The sequence below is a fragment of the Indicator indicator genome, chromosome 26, assembly GCF_027791375.1.
Source record: "Indicator indicator isolate 239-I01 chromosome 26, UM_Iind_1.1, whole genome shotgun sequence".
NCBI lineage: Eukaryota > Metazoa > Chordata > Aves > Piciformes > Indicatoridae > Indicator > Indicator indicator.
This window is the reverse complement of record NC_072035.1, coordinates 12,317,522-12,338,709: the sequence shown is the minus strand read 5'-3', so window position 1 is coordinate 12,338,709 and position 21,188 is coordinate 12,317,522. Positions and strand designations below refer to the sequence as shown.

At 45.5% G+C, this 21,188-nt stretch overlaps 1 protein-coding gene across 1 annotated transcript in view; it reads right to left on the bottom strand.

Annotated features, from left to right (window-relative positions):
* Positions 1-21,188, bottom strand: part of PXN (paxillin) — a 44,017-nt gene that overhangs the window by 12,514 nt on the left and 10,315 nt on the right. The window contains exons 2-6 of the mRNA XM_054392490.1: positions 5,917-6,143; positions 5,316-5,431; positions 3,288-3,427; positions 2,748-2,949; positions 2,104-2,239 (exon numbers count right to left, since the gene is read on the bottom strand). Of these exons, the coding sequence (XP_054248465.1) occupies positions 2,104-2,239; positions 2,748-2,949; positions 3,288-3,427; positions 5,316-5,431; positions 5,917-6,143 (821 nt within the window). The remainder of the gene's footprint in view (positions 1-2,103; positions 2,240-2,747; positions 2,950-3,287; positions 3,428-5,315; positions 5,432-5,916; positions 6,144-21,188) is intronic.

Sequence of the window (21,188 nt, the reverse complement as noted above, 5' to 3'; positions counted from 1 at the left end):
CTTGGAGGACAGGAAAAAGGAAAGTTACTGTTTAAACAAGTCAATGACAATTTTAACAAAAGGAAGATGATCACAGAAACCGTGTCCCTTGTATTTCAGGAAGAAGGCTTGGACACAGATGAGATCAATGCCTAGCAAAAGTACTAAAGAACTAAGACCAAATTTTAGAGTTCTACTGCATTTCAGTTTGCTCTCAGAGCTCAACCAGAAAGTAAGCCAGGAACGCAGACAGCATTGCAGAAAGCAACTATCATGCAGGTTTCATTTGAGTTGCACAAAGATTCTAGTTTATTTTTTTCCCCCCAAACTGCAAACCATTTCAACAACCACACTTCGAAAATTCCTCTCCTTGTATTTGGCAAGGAAAACCTGTGCTGGGCAAGGTCATTCTCAGTTGCCAGGAGCTCACCTAGAAGCAAAAGCAGGTGGCAGCAACCACACCCTGTGCTTGTTTTCTGAGCCCCGATAAAGCAGCAGGGGTGAATGGTTCAAGCCCACAACATGCAAAAGAAGCAAGGTAGGGCAGGTGGGAACTCTGCTCCAGCTTCTCAACAGTGCAGTTTTCAACCAGACTGAACAGCTGCTTGTGGATATCCTACAATCCACCCTGGGACCTAATAAAGAGGGGAAAAAGGCAACACTAAAGTGTCAGTATTTGCAGTTGACTGAATACACACTACAGTAAGCCTAGAGAAAACAGTGAGTAACTCCCAGATTCTCACAAAATGAGGTACATGTGCCAGAACCAACAGGCTGAATTCAATTCCAGCAAGCAAATGGCAAGTGAAGGCCTGCAGATTATGCACGGTCACTGCTGGGTTCTGAAGTCACACACTTGGTCAAAACTCCAGGTATTGGAATGACCTCCATGAAACACATAGCACACAGAGTTCACAAGAATGGTGCAACAGACAGGTCAACATCAAAGCTGTCACTGATTGTGCTGTCTTCCTCTCCTCACAAAACATTCCTCAGCTCTGGCTGCCCTGCCTAAAGACGTGGTAGGAGGGAATGGAGTTCAGCACAGACAAGAAGCACCAAGCATCAGCAGTCTTCCATGAAGAAAATCCAGAGAATTAGGGACTTCCTTAGGCTTAGAAATCAGACTTGCATGTGCATGTAAGAAAGGGAAACCCAACAATGACAACGAAGGTAATATTTGCTTTCAAGATAGTATTTGCTTTCTCCACCTCTCATAAATTCAAGTGAGAAATTCAGTAAGGTTGAAAGCAGCTGAAAGAGAGAAGAGAAAATATTTTTCATTTTGCTATGGTGAGGGGGAAATTAAAAGCCATTTTCATAAAGTTTCATGAAAATAAGCTCCAAGCTAATCATCTTGTGCAAGAATGACAACATACCTACATGAATAAAGAACAAGTCAACTACATACACACACCAAGTGTTTCATACATCAAGATGACCACAAGCAAGTTACTTCTGAGCATCTCCTACTACGAGACTTCTATGTGCTATCTGTGACTGTTCCTTTCCAATGCAAGAGTCTGCTTTCCAAACAAGAGTCTGAACAGTATTTGCTATCCTCTGCCCCCACAAGAAGCTCAGATTTTAATCCCACTTTGAGGTGAATAAGAGACTGCTTTAAGATGGAAACCTTTGAAGTCTTCAGCTGTCTGATGCAAGGGCTTCAGTGCTCACAGCACATGCCTGGAAGATTCTCCCCAGGGAAACCACATCAGGGTAAAAATACCTCCGAAGAGAAGGGTCATCCCACAGAACAGAAGAGCCTGGTCTCTGTCAGTAAGCAGAGTGACATCTCATGCTCCCCTACTTCTTGTTAAGTACCCTGTACTGAGCAGTAACTAAGCTCATTATCTTTGGGAAACAGACAAACTGCAGAACCCAAGGAAAAAACAGATCCCAGAGCTGCCTTACACTGCCAGTGATGAGAATTTATAGCATTTGAGAACACCTACAGCCACAACCCCTACAGAAAGCACAAATACCACCACAAGAAGCTTCTCAGAGCAGCTCTGAGAGGCATTCTGGAGACGAAACAAGGTCAGCAGATACAGCTAACAGGAAAGAGAGGCTGGGGGATGGGAGGTAGACAGGATGATGTATTAAGTTGTCATGACAAGGTACCTTGAAGTCAGAGAGAGATGCCATCAGCTCATCCAGTTCTCGTGTAGCTGAAGAAGCAGATATCCGGGTCTGCTGCTGACTGGCGGTGACTCTCTGGGGGCTGCTCATCTCACCTTGGCTCACAGTGATTGCAGGGCTGGCATTAAAAAAAAAAAAATTAAGAAAGTGCATTTAAGCCTGGGAGAGCATTCCTAAGCTGAAAGTCCCACTGCTGCAAGCAAGCACAGCATGAGGAGTTTCATCAGCACTGCCCACCCTGGCCAGCCCTCCCCCAGCCCCAGCTTTCAGAGCACAGGCAGGCCCTGTCTCTCTGCCAAGTCTAACACAGTTACACACACAGCATCCATTAAGAAATGGACGATGACCAAACATTCATTTTGTCAGACAGTGTGTATTTGTGATCAGCTATAAATCTGAGTTTGAACACTCCACCTCTCATAGCATGACCTGTATTTTTTCATCCAGGAGTAGACAAAAGAGCAGCAACATCTTCATGCGGCTGCCTGATTTCTGACCTTTAGACAAAGCCTACCTTCCGCCTGTCACTCTCCTGCAGTATCTGCCCCTAGGTTACAGTCACTGCTCCCACAAGAGCCGACATGTCCCACCCTACCCACGTCAGCAACCACCAAAACACTACTCACACAGGACTTGGCACAGAGCTCTCCAGCTCATCCAGCAGGCTCTCCACACTGGGACGCACATCTTCAATCCCACGGGCACCATTTCGCTTTGGTTTTTCTTTTGTAGGGGGAGCAGCCTTCCCTCCCACAGAGCTGCTGCTCTCTGGGACAACATAGTGAGGTCCAGTCACACCAGGCAGCGAGGGGCTTCTGCTGGCCTCATCTTAAGAAAGGGGAGCAGAATAGATCCATTCAGACCCCTATGTCCATACATACAGACCAGAAACCTTGTGGGATATCCATCTTTGAGGATATTGGAAGCTTAACAGCACAAGGGCCTGAGCAACTTCTTCTAACTTTAGAACTTTAGTTAGAGCCAATTTTGAATCTGCTCTTGTTTTGAACAGTGTGCTATACCACAGCTCCCCAGAGATCCCACCCATGCTAAATGAATCTTTGATAAGGGGCTGGAGGGGTCTCCCTCAGTAAGGGGAAGAGAAAGCAGACTGCTATTTTTAGAATCAATCTACCACTCATACCAAACATCCTGCTCTTCCTTACCTGCTGGGAAGCCACTGGCAGGATTATGTTGAACAGCATTCAGTTCCAGAAGAAGTCTGTCCAGTTCTGAGAGGTTGCTGCCCAGAGAGGAACTGGTCATTGTGGGAGATGGCTCTGCAGACTTCTGCTTGTTCGGGAAACTAAAGATAAAAGGGAAGAGTGAAACTTCTATGTCAAGATACAGCAGAAGGACAGAGTGAAACTCGCAGTAGGTTCACAAAATTTACACATGTACTGTATTATTTTCCAGCTCTGGGAGAAAGATGTGTGCTTTGTGAAATGACTACAACACAGCCACTGCTTAGCCACATCTTCAGTTCTCATTTACAAAGAAACAGCATTGATGGGCAGGGCTTCAGGTTTCAGGAACATGTGTTGCACCGCCCTGCAGCAGAGTTAACTGTCTGCAGATGCAGGACACACAGAAGAGCATCCTAACCATTAGCTCACACACAGGAAAATGCCTTTTTTCTGCTGACATCACACCAAGCAGCAAAAACCTCCCCCCTGAAGCAAGGAAATGCAGGGCAGAAGAAAGAGACAAAGTACAAACCTCAAGCTATCAACAAAAACTAAAATGTAGCAAGTTACGTGGCTGCCTCTTACAACACTCACTCTTGCAACTCTCACTCACAAGGCCTCACTTTTCATGTCCTCAAACCTTTAATTTGGGGAGCTCTAACCAGTTTATAAGAAAGTAATTTGAAACTATTTTCCACTGTGTTAAAACACAAGCCTTGAAAAAAGTTTACCTGTACACAAGTGTGAATAAAACACTGGCTGCAACTATTGTTAATCCCTATAAGGAAGAATCCCTGCAAACTGTTTCAAAGCAAAACTTAACACCAATGTAGTGATTTTTATAGCCATTACACTGCAGTAACAGTCTTCCCATTGTTGATGTCAGGGAAATTATTTTTTCCTAGTTTTGCAAATGAATAAAGTAACTTCTAATGCTGGAGAGGTTCTAATTTTATCAAAAAAGATCCTTTCCAAATCCAAACTGGGAGCCTCTGTTTTGGGAACACTGCTACATTATGCTCAGGAGGTTAATACATAACGCAGGCTTTGGGATTCTTGACACCTGTAACTCCAGCAACCATTACAAAATTCCAGAAGGGCAATTATTATCTTTCTCCTCAGACTGGAAATAAAAGTAGTCTCCACAAAGGCAATCTGGAGGACAGCACACTTCAATCCTGACCCAACCATACAAGCTACAATTCACACCAGAACCATGTCATGCCAGACTCTTGCAGAGGAGGACTTAGGGCTGTAATTACCTCCATTTTGTACTAATTACATGCAGCCATCTGAAAACATTCCAATTACTGTCTCCATTGGTCCATCTCTGGATATGCCTGCCTCTACCCAGAATTAGTTCTGGCTGAAAGCATCTTCCTGCTCAGCAGAAAGAGGTAAGCATTGTTAGAACACCAGTGTCCATGTTGTCAAAAAGTACCCAGGACAGTGCACTGCAGAAGGCCATCAGAGATGAAGCTGACAGCCTCTTCCTCACTCACCCCAGTCAACAGAAAGCTCTGTGCTACTGTACAGGCTGCTCCTCCAAGCTCTCAGTGCAAGAGCAGCTGCCTTTGCAAGCATAAACTAGTTATCTATCACCTACTGAGGTTAAAGTTTTAGGAAGTTCAAATTCACATGAAAATTCAAGTCACTGCACATCCTGCTAGGCCACGAGTAACCAAGTTCCCTGGGATAACTGACTCAAAGGCCACTCACTTCTGTGCTGGGGGGATGGATTTGTCACTTGTCTCTGGATTATATCCTTCACAACACAACCCAGATCCTGTTCTGTCTGACAGAGCTTTAACCTCTTCTGCCGCCAGGTCAATGTCTGAAGTGAGCATGAAAGCTAGAGTGGCCCCTTACAAAAGAGGTAATCAAAACCTACACTAGGCAACATAATGGACACAGAGAGCAGTGTTTGTTTCCACTTATAGGTGACAGCTTGAGCCACAGCAGGCTCAAGCTGTGAGTCAGGCTTATCTCTTAACAGGGACAAGATACCTGTAGACGTGTTCCTCTTCACTGGCACGGGGAGAAGGAGAGCTGAGCCCGTCCCTAGGAGCAGAGGCACTGGAGCTTTTGGCACTAGAGCTGTATATAGGAGACTGGGACTGAGGCTGTGGAAATGAGATTTGCATTGGAAAGTGAGAATACAAAACAACTATGTACTGCATTGCAAGCCCACCATGGACAGGGCAGAACAAGGCCCAGCCAAAGTAAAACTACTCTGCTACATAGCCAAGCCAGCCTCTATCAGATGAGCTACACCAAGAACAACTGTTCTCTACTTGCTTCAGCTTTGCCTGAGTCTGTGCTGGAAACCCCCAGTCTGCTTTCCACAGGCCACATATAGATGACTAACTCTAATCTCATCACACTCCCATTTTGTCAGAACAAGGACGATGGGTTTCAAATTCTTTTTTACCACTTGCTCCAACTGGTTAGTTCTATTCAAAGCTCACCTCACCCCCATTTCCCCACTCTATTCATAGCTAAACTCATCCTCACCTCTTGCTATTTCCCTCTCTTCATCTACTTCCTTGAGAGGTACTGCACCAATGAAACAAGGAAGCACCCTCCCCACCTGCACACATTCACTTACTTGCTGGTGAACGTATCTGGATGCGTTGGGTTGCCACTGGTCTAAGGGGTCAATCACAGTGCCATTCAGGGCCTCACTGGAAGGTGGTGGGGGCACTGGAGGTGGCACAGCAATCTCCTGGTACGTGTGGTTTCCAGTTGGATAGGAGTAAGGTGTTTCCTCTGTTAGAAACACTGGCCGTTTGGAGATGTGCGAGGTGGTGGATTCCAGGTCTGCCAGTAAGGCGTCTGCAGGAAAGCCAAAACAAACATTCCAAATGAAAGGGACTGGACTACAGCTTTCCCTCTTTTGTCTCATTCAGGATATCTGTATCAGGTGGTCTTTGGGAAGACTTTTCATCCAGGATGATCTACTTAATGCCCTGAAAAGCATTACTGCAGCACAGTACTGAACAGTTTAATCAAACTTCCAGTACAAAGAAAGCACCAAGAGGCAGCAAAGCAGTCGGAAGTACTGTTTCAACCTCAGATTTCTAGGTCTCTGTCTTATCACTCAGCATCAGGGACCCACAGCCCCACTGCTCCCTGCACAACAGCAACCTAGGAGAAACCTGCCCAGCGATCAGCTGGCAACAGGATATTGACACAAACTAATTACAAGCACCACATCATCAGAGAGTCATTTACTGTGGCCGCAGGCACTGCTTTCTGCAGGAAACGATCTCGGGAGGGGTTTTCTCCCGAGTCTAAGGTAGTGAAAAAACCATGAAACTTTCAAATCAGTCCATCAGTGCAGCAGCAGTACATGTTTCAGTCTTCCTAACAGAAATCCCTCTCAGCACATCACACAAACAGTTAACTAGTTTCCAGAGGCTGCCAGGTGAAGCCATTTCTTCTCCTGGAAACAATTCTCAACTTGCTGGGTGGAGACTGCTCACAAATTCCTGAAGAGAAGTAAAAGTTCCACCACTAGAAACACCACCACTCATGCCAGGCAGAGGAACCCACGTCACACAGTAAGAACCTCTCAAAAAACACAAAGCAAGACAAATACTCTCCCTCAGAGATGGGGCCTGAAAAGGCATTCCCACTTCACCAGATTTCACCCTGCAAACTATCCTCTGCCCATTCCCAACCCTGCACTCCTCTGTGGTGACTCACAGGCAAATCCTGTCTTACTGGACCTTCTGTCCTGTGAAGCCACCCTGCAGAGCCCACTGCAGTCCCTGGTGGGGAAAACTCCAGTGAGCGCCTGCGGGTCAGCACTGCGCTTACTTACTAAAGAAAGTCTGACTGGCTGGGTGCCCAGCTTTCCACTGGGGCAGCAAGCTCTGCAGCACACCTCTTGAAGGCTGTTAGAGAGGAGCTGGTTCACTAGGGAGATCAGCACTCTCCATTAGAAGAGCATCATAACATACCTGGCAGGTCCCTTTGGAGATGTGGAATTCAGCCAGATAACAGTAATGTAACTTCAGCAGAATTAGGAGAGGAGGCTCTCAGAAACCCCCTGGATCTCCCTCTACTTCACACACACCCAGGCTGTCTCAGCTAGCAGGATCTGTCACACTCCTCCTGCACACAGCAGGTACTCCATTACCCAGGGTCTGGGGTGTGAGGGCTTGAGCAGAGCCATCCTGCAGTATCCTCCCCCTGGGTCACAAGGAGCACCAGAATAGCAACCAAGCAAGTGCTCAGGCTAATGGCTGCCGACCGGCTCTGAGAGGGCAGGCACCTGCCAGCTCAAAGCCACTTCCTGAGCCAAGCACACCACACATCAGCACTTAGCAACCCTTCAAGAAAATATGTTAAAGGGTCACATGGAGGACACTGTTATTGCATTACAAGACGAAGAAGGTGCTGGTTTTATATTCACTTTCTTCCACAAACTAAAGCATCACGAAAGAAAGGGGGGGGGGGGGCAAAAGTAATCCTGCCCTCAGAGAACAGAATACAGCCATTAGCAAATTAAATACTGCCTTAAATTAACTCTGTAAATGCTTCATTTAGTCAAAAAGATGCTCCAAATCACATAAGCCAAAGGCATCTTCCTAGAGGAGCCAAAATACCCCAGAAGCAGAGTCTCTGAAGGGATATGAGCTTTCTGCAGCTGGGGAAAAAAGGAACTTCATCTTCTTTTTAAGCAAAAGAACAGCTGGTGGATTCCAGAGCAAAAGACACATACCTCAAGGGAACTGGTGAAGAGCTGCAATTCCTTCAGCCAGGCAGGTCCTTGGAAGGTTGGAGGTTTCCTGCACACAACCTCCAAGAGAAGTGCTACCCGAGAAGGTGTGGTTTTTGCTTCTCCCCACCAATGACAAAGGCAAATCAAACTCCACCAGGAAGTGAAAATCCCATGAGAGTGTCAGGCTCCTCCAGCCCTGCAGAGGGGACCCAAATCATTTTTCCACCCTCCATCCCCAGCCCTCACTGCAGGACAGGCAGATGTAACCATCTTGCCACAAGATTCACCTCCTCGGCTCAGTCCTCTGCTGAATGAATCACCGGCCAGAAATCCACTGCTTTCCTAATGGTACTGAAGGGAGCTCACTAGGCTTACTGGCTTACTTCTACAAGTCTGCAGAAGAGGAGGGGTCTGGAAATACCAGAAGCACTCTGCCCACAGGTTGTGAAGGAGTTAAGGAGAAGACATTACGGTTTAATGATTAACTTCCCCCATACCCTCCCCCTTCCTGACTTGAGCAAACAAGGAACGGGAAGCAGAGGGAGGAGAAAAGGCTGGAGTGGAATCACTCGGTTACTCAAAGTGCACTTCAGCTTTACAACTGATACCAAAGCGGTTGCAGGAAGGCACCACCCCACTCGCAGCACACGAAAAGAAGCCAGGAGCAGCACACACCAGACTATGGATAGCAAAGAATCTATCCTCCTGCTTGCTTGCCCCCATGTTCTGCAAACTTTTCCTCACACCCCAGGTGCTCTCTCCAAGGTTACAGCCACGACAGAAAGAATCACAGAATGGTTTGAGTTGGAAGAAGCCTTGAAGACCACCTAGTTCCAACCCCCCCTGCCATGGACAGGCACACTTCTGCTCAAAGCCTCATCCAGACTGGTCTTAAACACTTCCAGGGATGAGGCAACCACAGCTTCTCCGGGTAACCTGTTCCAGTGCCTCATCACCCTCTTCCTAATGTCCAGTCTAAATCTACCCTGTTCTAGTTTCAAACCAATACCTCTTGTCCTATCACCACAGGCCCTTAAAAATAGTCCCTCTCCAGCCTTCCCAGAGGCCCCCTCCAGGTGCTGGAAGGTCACTATAAGGTCTCCCCAGTGTCTTCTCCAGGCTGAACAGACCCCAATCCCCAAATGCATCCATTCCAATTGCTGCTTCCAGCCACAAAAACTGTTCCCCAATCCAACCTCATCAGCAACCACAGTTCCCCTGCTGGACTGGGAAGTTGTGCCTGCTCAAAGGCTCCAAGGATGGCAGAAATGCCCTGGGGAGGGCAGGGTGAGAGTGGTAGTGGCACGGTGTCCATTCAGTCCACTCCACCTTGTGGGGCTTCACCCTGCAAGAGGGAAGCAGCTCTGTAACCCACAGGCACAGGCTGCAAATGGCTCCCTCAGAGGTCAACCCAAGGAGTTTCGCAGTCCAGAGATGCAACCACAGGGATTAATATTGTTTTCCATGCAACACCTCATCCCATGAGGTCCCAGAGCACTGTGCACTCACTTAGGATTTGTGCAACTTTTTAATGCTACCAGAAGACAATGTGAGAGAAGAGATGGGGCACAAGAGGGGAGATTTATTAATCGAAAAAAGATGCTTCACTCTCTATCCTTCTTTTGCAAAAGGGACCAGACAGCTGTAAGCTGTTGGTGAACTCTTAACCAAGATGCTGTGCCTTGTGCAGTACCACACAGTACAGGACTGAGTTCACCTCAGTGCCCACTCCTTAGAGTATTAAATACTTACATAGAAATATTATAGGTTCGATCGGTTTATTGGGTAATGAAGTGTTCCTTCCCAAGGCGCCTCCTGAGGGACAGTGCGGCAGGAGGCATAAATCAACCAGTTAGTCCCTCCCAAGCTGTAGGGAGCAGCTGACTGGATCATCCTCAGGCCCTGACGCAGATCAGGCCACACAACCAGCAGCCGTCAGAGGGCACCACTGCATCCTTACATGGACAGAAAGAGGAAACCCGGCAGCAACGGCTGACTTGGCAGTGACTTCACCTCTCTTGTTCATCCCAGCAGAGTCGGGAATCTGCCCCTATTTTAGGCACACTGAACCTTTCTGCTGGTGCCATACGTGCTGCACCTCTCCCCCAAGACGTGCATCTTCACACCATCCCATGCTGCACTTCAGGAGCTATTGCCCTGCACTCTGTGAATAACCACACGCACTGACCTCACCACAGCTTTACTGCTGCCACAAATACTCTGAAGTACTACAGACAGCTCTAGCAGGCTGAACCTCCCATGGATAAAAGATCAGAGATTCACCTGTCTCTAGATTTAACAGACAGGACTATACTAGATCATAAAGACATTGGTCCTCCACAGGATCACCTCTCTTCCTTCACTCTCTCTTCTCAAGAAGCTACTAACACAGCCCACAGACAAAATGGTAACTCAGACACGTGGATGGAGTGCAATCACACACTGCAGCTTGCAACGACTCAGAAGGGCTCAGCATACCCGCAGGCATAGGCTGTGCATAAAGAAATTCTTATTTTCCACTCCATTAACTGCATGCTGCTCAGTGTGGTGTGGAAAAGTAAGGGATACTCACTAAAACACCAGACACAGATACTCTTGCTTGTCGTCATTATGCTGGTGCAGTTGCATGCTGGTAAGACCCTGCCTGCCCACCGCAGCTCCGTACATCCCAGTGTGTGCACCCCTGGGTACTCCATGAGCTTGGGTAACTTGGCCAAGCACTTGGTAAAGCTGCAGGCAAGCATGAGACAGAGGCATAGAAGGACAGAGTCCTCCTCCCTCCTCTGGGCAGCCCAAGCATTACATGCTCAATTGAAATCACATTCAGGCCAGAGGGCTGCTCAAACCACATCCTCTCCAGTATGGGAGAACATTTGTGTTTGCATTCAAGTGGTTTTTCTACACAGGTTTTTCCTGTGGAGGAGGGACAGCTAAAGATTTATATCAAGGTTCATACCTTTACTGCTACAAAGCAGTCCAACACATCTGGAAGTCCAGGTACATAGTTTGCCCCTCCCTCCATTATCTCCTGTTTTCCAAAAATCGTTATTAAACTATGAAGTCCTTGGGATTCTGGTCTTCAGATCTCACACACAGCTCTGCACATACAGTAGGTATGTATGAGTGGCACTGCTTCAAGGTAGTTCCCAGCACCTGCCAAAGCTCTGCCAGTCATTGAGACAGCTTGAAACAGGAAGTCTCAAGCTGATGCCCAGTGCATTGAACTGCTCAGTAAAATTCCCTTTTACCATGAAAATCAGTGAGGTGAAAGAGCAGAGTAATAGCTTAGGGTTGAAGCTGCACTGTACAGAGTAATGATCCCGAGTTATCCACTGCACATTCCTGTGCTATCTCCCCTGCCCACACCTCTGTCAGGCCAAGGAACAGCTCACACATTCCTGGGGCTCCGGGGCAGGCTCCTTCGCCGTGGCTGCGTGTCAGCACTCGCTGTCCTGCAAACACACCATCCTCCAGCAGGAATGGGCTGCTTGCAGCTGCAGGGGCATTCTTCAGCTTCCCACATCCCAGGTTTGTCTGATAAACAGCAGGACAACCAGCCTGGGATCACAACACAGTTCTGAGGTACAGAACGGGAATGCATAATGTGGGTCCCCTTTGTACTGATGTGGGGGTATCAACCCCCTTTTCCTATAAATCTGAGCCACACTCAGCTCCCTTAAATACAGTGAAGATATAGAAGAAAAAAAAATATATATATTTACATGTATCTTCCCATATGTATCAAAACACATTTTGTTCACTCCCCTCCTCTTGTGCCTTCTGTGAATCTCAAAACCACTCCTGGCTGAAGATGGCACGGTGAAGCAGAACACACATCATGAACTAGTTCTGGAAAAACCTAAATGACAAGGCTTCAACAAATTCACATTTGCCAGCTGGCATAAACAGCTTTTCAATGCAAATTTTTCCTCAAGCAGTAAATAGTTTTCCACTATTCATAAGCAGTCTAGGATTTCTTTTTAAGTGCAGCAATTATGAGAAAGCTAAATTGCCTTTCTCTGTTGAGAAGTCTTCTGTGACTGTGTCCAGCATAACTCCAGCCTGTCCAAGGGCTAGAGAGACACAGCCTGCTCAGTCAGCTCAAAGATGACAAGATTAGTGCCAAAAGAGAGAAAGCTACCTCAGATTTCCATACACAGTTCATCTCTCCACACTGATGATTAAGCCATGCTGACACAGCAAACCAGAGCATTATCAATATATATTAAGTAGATCAAAAGAACAGTGGTCAAAATTTCTTTTACATCTCATCCACTGCTGGGGAGGAAATGAAGCGTAACTGGGGCAAGATACTTCAAATGCCTCAGATATCAGCCTTTCATTTTCAACAGCTGAAAGCCACATCTGCACATCCATCAAACCACATAGTGCCTTGTAGCTCTGCTGCTTGCATGGGACATCTGGTAACTTGAGAGACACTGGAGACAGGATTCTTCATCTAGCCACCACACAGAGCAAACATCTTCAATGTTCAGCCACAGAGTCACATCTCCCCCAGCATCTCTACTGCCACTTGTCCCTGACAGCCCAGACACAGCACGCTGGGTAATGAGAATGAGATATCTGAGCATAAACTACACTATTTCCCCTAATGCAGCTTCCCCAAGACCCTGGTTACCCAAATAACTAGAACTGCTACAGGTTTTCCTGGCTGAGGCAGCAGAAGATTCCCAGAAGACTGGCAAATGGAAATGAAAAGTAAGATAGCCGTAAGGGCAGGTCTAAATGAGGACATCTACTTTACATGGTAATTGCCTCATCCAGTGTAAGCTAAATTGCAGACTCCTCGTTTGCAGAATGACATTTCATTCTCCAAGCCCTTTTTTCTTAATCCCTGTAAGATGCTGAATTCAAATCCTTGATTTTTAATGTCCCCTGAACGAACGAGAAGAATTGCATCTCCAGAACTGAACCCTGAGCTTGCACTCATCTAAGCAGCCTCTTTGCACGACCCCTGAATCCAAACTTTCCAAAGTCTTCTCTCCCCCACCTCCAGAAGTAAATGCAACTCCAGCTCACATACAGGGAGACAGCTTGGGGCAGTAAACCAATCCCTGGCAAGACAGTTTTACATTGTGAGTAACTGCTGAGGAATGGGGAGCTTGGGTGTATTTATATTTATAATAAGTAGCCTTTCAAAAGAAACATCTGCAATGCTCTCCAAAAGCTGCATCAGTAAAGTCTTGGTGGAGCCCTGCTACAGGGCTTTTCACTGCCCTCCAGGTTTTAGCCTGGAAGGGGTGGGGAGCCCCAGAGAGCAACACTGACAAAAGGAATTCCCTTTTGAACAGCACTTTTGGCTTTGCTCATCAAAATGAATGAACATTATCAGAAATAGGAAAACCATGAAGAAGCAGGTGAATGTAGGCACTGAATTCCAGGTAAAAGAAATGCAATGCCAGGTTCTTAAGGCATTATATATTCTAATATTACATATTCTAATCAATGTTTTTAAATCCAAAAAAAGCTCAGAGATGACCAAAGCAATAAAATACAAAGACTATATTCAAAATGAGACCTTACAAATTCAAAGTGCAAGTAGATGCTCTTAAAATCCTTAAGTCCTCTGGTTTACATACACAGAAAGCATGTAAAATAGCTTGTCTTACTTTAGAAAACATTTTGAAAATGAGACATTTAAAAGTTTTCCAGTATCTTAAGAAGGTGGTTAGAACACAGAACATGTAACAACTCTCAGCTCTCTTGTGAGACTGGGACAGATTGTTATTTAAGATACAGAAAAATTCAAGGCACAAAAGTCATTTGCCAGACCTAACAACTGCTGGAGAACCAGTACAGAGCTGTCATTTGTCTTTTTACTTCATGTTGTCTAGACCTGCCTAGAGGAATTTCGGATGACATGGTCAAAAGAGATCACTCAGCTATTTCTTCAATGTATTCCAGTGACTGCTGTTTATTTCAAGTCTTGTGCTTTCTCCTTATCAAGGTATTGATGCAAGTCCTGCCTTGTGTCACTGCCTAATAAAAAGGATATCCAGATTAGCATCAATACATGACATAGTGAACTCCAATAGAAAACAACATCCATGAGATCCTTGAAGATTCTCTGCTCTTTGAAACCAATACTACCCCTCAGATCATGCATTTGTACACTGATTTACACAGCTGGGTGAACACTTCAGAGAAGCTGAACAGCAAAGGCAAACACCTAGTAGTTGTTATGCCCAGCTACACCCAGCCAAACTCGATGAGAATTCTCTCCATGACAGACAGAACTGCTTTCAACATCACGTGGAGGCAGCCACCACAAATCCTATCTATGCCAGAACACAAGAACAGACAGCCAAACCAGTTAGCTCTCCCCAGTACAGCAGCCCATGCACCCAGCTCTGACCACTATCAGCAAATGTCTAAACAAAGACAAGACGCTGCACTGTGAGATGTGGTCTCCATGATCTGCTGCAGCAATGATTGTGGCTTCCTGTCCCAACCACGGAGACCTAAACTGGAGACTTTATTCCAGAGCTTGTGGCCAACCAACTGGTCACAACTAACATGCACTACTGCTACCCCAAGCATGGGGTTGTAAAAGAGTGTGCAAATGCAGCCTGTTTAGAACAGCTTCAGTAACTTTATCACTGCACGTTTGGGGATGAAATGCAAACCCTGTGGCTGTAGCTTCAGCAGAGCTGACACCACCACACTCTGCCAGTGCCAGGGAAAGCTCCAGCAATCCCCCTTCCCCCAGCATGCAGACCCATGCTGCTGCTTGAAAACACCCTGCTGATCAACAGATGCCTTCTGAGCTAATGAACTTACCCAAAAGTTTGCCGGGTTGTTGGTTTATGGTTTTTTAGATTAAGTCATTACATCTTTTGGAAGCACAGCTCCAGTCACTCTATCATTTAAGCAGCTTTCAGAAAATGTTTTAGAGACCAATGCCAGAATTTACCCCTTGGCTGTGTAAGTGAAGTAAACTTCTGCTTCAAATGGGAAATACTGTACTTTTACTTCCAAAATTCAAGCCAGGACACAAATGGTAAAATCCAGCCCCATCCCACCATTAACTGAAAGAAATCACTCATCCTGTTGTATTCCCATAATTAATCTGCATCTCAGATGTAGACCAGAAAAACTGTAGCCTGAAAGGGGAGCAATCAGCAGATAGCACAGACTGAAATGCTCTCACGCTCCAGAGACATTCCTCACTACTACCAGCCACTTTCAGAGCCTACACTGACATTTTATTTTGGCTTTGCAGCCCCAGAACTGTAGCACCATCAGTAGGGCTGCACACTTTATGTACCCACTTGTGCCACCTCATTTGTGCACTCAGCTTTTGACAGAGACTACTCCTGACCATGAAACTTTGAGTACAAGTCCACTCTGTACACCACAACAACACAACAGAAGTCATCATGGGCACTCAGCACTTCCCCTGGATACCTCCAAGGGGCAGAAGGGCTGTTTGTATGTCTGTTGGAAAATCATCAAGGTCACTGAAAGGTCCTTCCTGGAACTGGCCACACCACTTTCTTTCAAATTAACACAAGCTGCAACCTCAGCAATGAAGAGGGTGCTGGGGTGCCAGCATGACCAGGGGTCAGCTTAGTTCCTCTGTAACCCAGCAACAAGGCTTTCAAGGGCACAGAGACATTCTGTAGGAAACCAGCTGACCAGTTTGCAGCTTGACACCAGTTGTCCCTGAGAATCACATCCTCATTCCTTAAGTGAGCATCTCAGACCCACCTCTTGTCATCTTTGATGTAACAGGCTGGGAAACCCTTTGACTGCTGGCTCCGTTCACAGCACCGAGTTGGCAGGAAGGTAACCTAACCTTACCCAGACCCACAGGGCATGGGATCATCAACACAGCATGTAGGCTGAGACATGCTGCAACTGCCTCAAAGATCTGAGTCAGCACCGTTTCCTGGAGGAAACAAGACAAATCCACAGTGCTCTCTGGCCTACAGTGCAGGCTATCTGAAGGAACCACAAAAGATTTTCCTGTAGGACCAGAATTTTTCCACTTAGCTCTACAGCACTAAATTAGACCCCAGCTCAAACTGGCTGAGAGAAATGAGACACCACCTACAAAATTAAAACACAGTCATCCTGCTTTCCTCCAGCTTCCTTAGAAAAAAAATTCATCCCCTTTCTGCTGCCTCAGAACACTGCATTAAATAGCTGAGATAACAGAAGTCAGGTTTCAGAGGACACAAAACTTCTTACATGGTCAGAGAGAATATTCCTCAGTATGTTACAGGTTTGCTGAGCATCCTCACACTGGAAGTGATTTGTGATTTAAATACCATCTCCTTTCAAAAGGAATGTACCTGATGCTCCAGAAAAGAAACATCATAAGGTTACCAGAACTATTTCCAAAGAAACTATGGTTTGAATAAATTTTGTTTGTTTTCAGCTGAAAAGCTGCTAAATCAAGTGTAGCCTTTTCACATTCTTCAAATTAGCCTAAGCTGTCCACTCCACTGCCACAGCTACTTTGTTCAGAAGCTGCCAACAGAAAACACAAGGAAGAACAAACTTTTACTGGCATCGAAGACCTACAGACAGCGTGGAGCAAAGCAAGGCCATACAAATCCAGCTTAAGTTGGCTGTTGTACTCTTCACATATTGCCTCCAAGAAGAATACTGGAACTTAGTAGCAGCACTGTGTCATCTCAGGTTTCAGAGCCTGCTCCCTCCCAAAGGTGTGTCCCCTCCTTATTTCCAGAAAGTGCTGGGGATGTTGGGAGGGAAGGGTTATTTCCTGCCGTATACAGCATCCTCTTTTTTATAGCATGGCTTTCTCCACACCAGAAGTGAAAAAAGGCATCTTATATTTACTTCCCTCTGTTTATAGTCCTGAGCAGCTAAGCCTCATGCCAGGAAAAAACACCCTATACTAAGACTTGCCACCTTAAACTGAATTCTTGTTCCAGCTTACTAAATAAATGTTTTCAGTTTCACAGCTACCAAAGGCTCTTGAGAACGCCAGATCCCCAGCCCCACCAGCCTGGAATGCCTCTGTACAGTGATTCATAGGCTGACGACCCACAGTTCTGTGGAGCTAAAAGAGAAAATCCCTTGCATGGTTTCTTTCCATCTAGATTCGCTGTACTCTCAAAACAAGTCCTGAACAACAGGAAACAACTGCCAAAGATGGGCTTAGTCAGAAAATTCTTTCACTGCTCTATGAACAATCTTCAGGAGGGTCAGGAAAAGTTTGTAAAGGGTTTGCAAATCATAGTTCCAGCACATCCTGTGACACAGCGTAGTAAGCTGAGCAAATCTCAACACTTGTACAACGTGTAAGAGCACAAAGTTCTGGTTTCCTGGACAGAGGAAATTGCACAAGGGAAGTCTGTGATACATAAAATGCTTCACACAGACCTAACCAGCCCTTACTTAGGACTTCAACTCATGACCTCGAGTGATTCAGACCACCATGACTTAAGTACTAATGCCCTCAGAGGACTGTCCCACCCAAAAGTTACATCAGTATTAGCAGAAGTCATTTTCAGCCACATTTTTCAGTCACAGCAGTTGACAGCTCCACACCCTAAACCCCACCATATTGTATTTGATATTGATATAACAGGCCATGTCCTCCAGCAGCTATAGGCAGTGAAGTCTGCAGCCACTGCACCTGAATTCTAACAAGGATCACAAACCAGAATCCTCACCCTAAAATTCACACTCCTTTGACAGCACACACAAAAAAAAAATCATCTACCTTTCAGAAAGGAGAACTGACCTACAGCCCAATATAACATGGCAAATCCATGTTATATCAGAATAGAAAGCAAGTCTGACTCTCAGGCCAGAACTAAAAATACTTAAGTTGGAATTTTGTAGTCTGAATCTGCAGCCTGCTATGAGCTCCACCTGCTACCAAGCCTTTTGTCAGAACCCTCTCCTTTTGGAAGCAAACAGCCTCGTGTTCCCATGGGCAGTTATAGTTAGCCCTCTCAAAGATTACGAGGAACAACAATTTGCACAAATTAGAGAGTCTCCCATTTCTCTCTCTCCCTGTGTGACAACTGCCAAATTGGAAACAGCTTTGGTCTTCAAGGAGGGTAAGCACAGTCTTTGACAGTCCTCTCCCAGAGCAGCTCTTCTTGTGCAAGAACTATTTCTGATCCCTGCCTGACAGCAGCTACATCTTCAGGCATTTCCTGGAAGCCTCAGACAAAAGCATCTGCAAATGGCTGACAGTGACCTAAGTGTCTCTGGGAGGGAGGCAAGGTGGCTCAGACAAAAGCAAGGGACATTAGCTCTGCTCAAGGACAGGGATGCTCAAACAGAACAAGAGTGAAATGGCATCCTGGCTGAATTTGGTGGAAGGAACAGATCGGGGTGAGTGTAAACATCTCACATGAGCAACTAAGCAGCTAACACCATCTCAGTTCTGACCCGTGCTGGATTTTGGCTAACAACCTAGGCAAAAAAATAAAGAAAGATAAATAAAACCATTATCCACCAATGCATTCACCTTTTTAGTCTTCTATTTATCCTTACATGCGCAAAATATTGTTAAGCCTCCCTCTGTATATCATAAGCATTTTTATTTGCTTCCCTCAGAAATTTTAGAAACTGAGATCGATGTTCAAAAAGGTCCAACTAGATCTGCTCTCCTCTGCCAAAACAAAACAAAAATTCATGAAAACCAAACAAGCAGCCACTGAACTGAGCCCTCAGGGACAACTTCCCAGCACCAAGGCCTCTGATCCAAATACCAATTCCCTTGTACTCCTACAGGAAGAGGGGCTCAGCCAAGCCAGCTATCTGAGGAACCAGACCCTTCCTGCTACATCAGCATGCAGCTACTCCGCAAGCACTAGGTCAAAACCCAGCTCATGCTGCCACTTGACAAACATCTAACAAATCTGTACAAAGGAGACCTCCATTAAACAAAGCAGAACCCAAGGATGGGTATAGAAACAGCAGGAAACAAGCCACTACAGATTTTTAAACTACAGCTCTGGTAAAGGCAATAAAGAGAAGCTCAAGGCTCTAGACATTTGCTCTCCATTGGCTGATGAGTCAGGCAAACACCAACAGAAATAGTACCCTGGGCAGTAAGAACACCACAGCACTGGGAAACTGTAGGATACAAGAAATTTCACCAGAGCAGACGCAACTCCAAGCCTGTGCTGTTCCCTCCTGGTCAGGTATGTCAGGCTGATGCCATATAATTAATATTTTGCCAAAAGTCAGTCTGCCTTCCTGGTGCAGCAAAAAAAAAATATTCCCTCTACCTATTATTCTTCCCTAGCAGTATACAGAGTTGCTAGGAAAGTCAGTCATCTGTCTCCTCCAGCAGACTAGCTTTCCTCCTTCAGCATGAAAGGTGACCTGGGCAGTTTGTTTTTATGCCCTTCTGGAAAAGACAGGCAGAGAATGGTAACAATTGTAAAGACAGCAGACCAGTGGAAAATGCTTCCATCATGTGTGTGCCAGACCCTGCTCAGCACTCGACTCCAGGACTTGGAGTACAAATGCCAGGAGCAGAGGCGTGGGACACCCAGCTACCACCAAGCAACCTTCTGAACATGCCCACTGAAATGAGGGTGGGCAAGAGCATTTCTTAAGCCATTGTATAACTGTCATTAGCAGCAGTAAGGTTACAACACATGCTGATCTGGTACTGGACAACTCTTTTGATCATCTTCTTAGCAGCAGCAAATCAGAACAGGGTGAACAGCAGTTGTCTTTGGGAAACAGTAACTCTTGTCTGTGTGTGCTCCAGAACCCTCAGGTGGAAAAGCCAAGCCTGTAATTTGACCACTTAAATGGACTCCTAACAACATCTGCAGAGCACTTACCATTTGGAGATCAGAAGTTGATGACTGCTGATTATAACTCATCTAGAGAAGTAAAACACATTACATCAGGATTTACATAAGAACAGAGCATGGGAGTTCCACTGGACAGTGAACACCATGGAGTGAAGGATAGAGTTTCACAGGATGCAGAAAGGCAAATTAACAGTTCACCACTGCCAAAAATGGAAAGGTTTTACTCCCTCTTCCAGACATGTGCTGCTGCCACTTAATTGTGTTGTCTCTGACTTTCACAAGATCCCTCTGTGAACCAGTTCAACACCTACCCAAAAAAACTCACTGCTTTCTTATGAGTTAGAAAATAGGTAAGCACAGCAGTCAGCAAGGAGGAAAGGGTAGAAAAAAAGCCAGATGAGAGAGCAGAAAAGGTGTAATTGAAAGGAAAGTCATCCCCTCTTTCAGCAGCAACAAGCCGTTATATTGACTCAACTAGCCTGCAGGACCAGCACATCAAATATCCCAGCATCTCACCTTTGCCACATTAATAACTATAATCAATAGTAAGATTGCTAAAGATTACCACAAGCCTATCCATCTGCATGGGTACAAATGCACAGTCAGAGACAAAAAGAGTGTCAGAGCTTGCACATTCTAAGTTTATTACCTCTGCCTTTTAGAAAGTAACAGAAACAGGAAAGCATGTAGACCCTATAACCAGTAAAGGGAAGGGTAAGACTTGCATGATTATGACAGACATGAAACTCATGGGAAGAAAAAAAAATAGCATCTTTTAAACAGTGGAAACCCTATCCAAGCAGCATAAATAGATCTGAATATAGACCCATCCAGGCAAAGTGCCAGTTACAAAATTTGAGACACACATAAAGATGATGAAATGAAGGACAGAAATACTAGTATAAATTCTAAGTTCATTAACAGCATTAGGAGTATGAATTTTGCCCAGGAGATGTAGAATGACCTGGCTACTAGCAAAAGGATTCCAGTAGTAAAGAGCAGAGACACTGAAGAGACACTGCAATCGTATCCATATTTAGTATGGTCTTATTGAGGCATTCCTACCCTGAAGGCTCTCAAATGGCACATCAGAATGCAGACTTGAGAGATTTTAGTCCTTGAAGAGAATATGTTTCATTAACTCCAGCAACCTCCCATTCAGTAAATAACAAGCTTATCTCCCAAGAGCATATAAATGCAAAGAACATGCAACAAATGCAAATCTATCCTTAAAAACCAAGGCGCCTCAAGTTTTAAAAGCCTGTGCTTATAAGGAGAAATAAAGACCCAGCAAATCTCCCCCAGATGCTGGGGATGCCAAATTAAAAGTTAATATATTGTGAAATAAATAAAGGCAAGTTAAAAAGA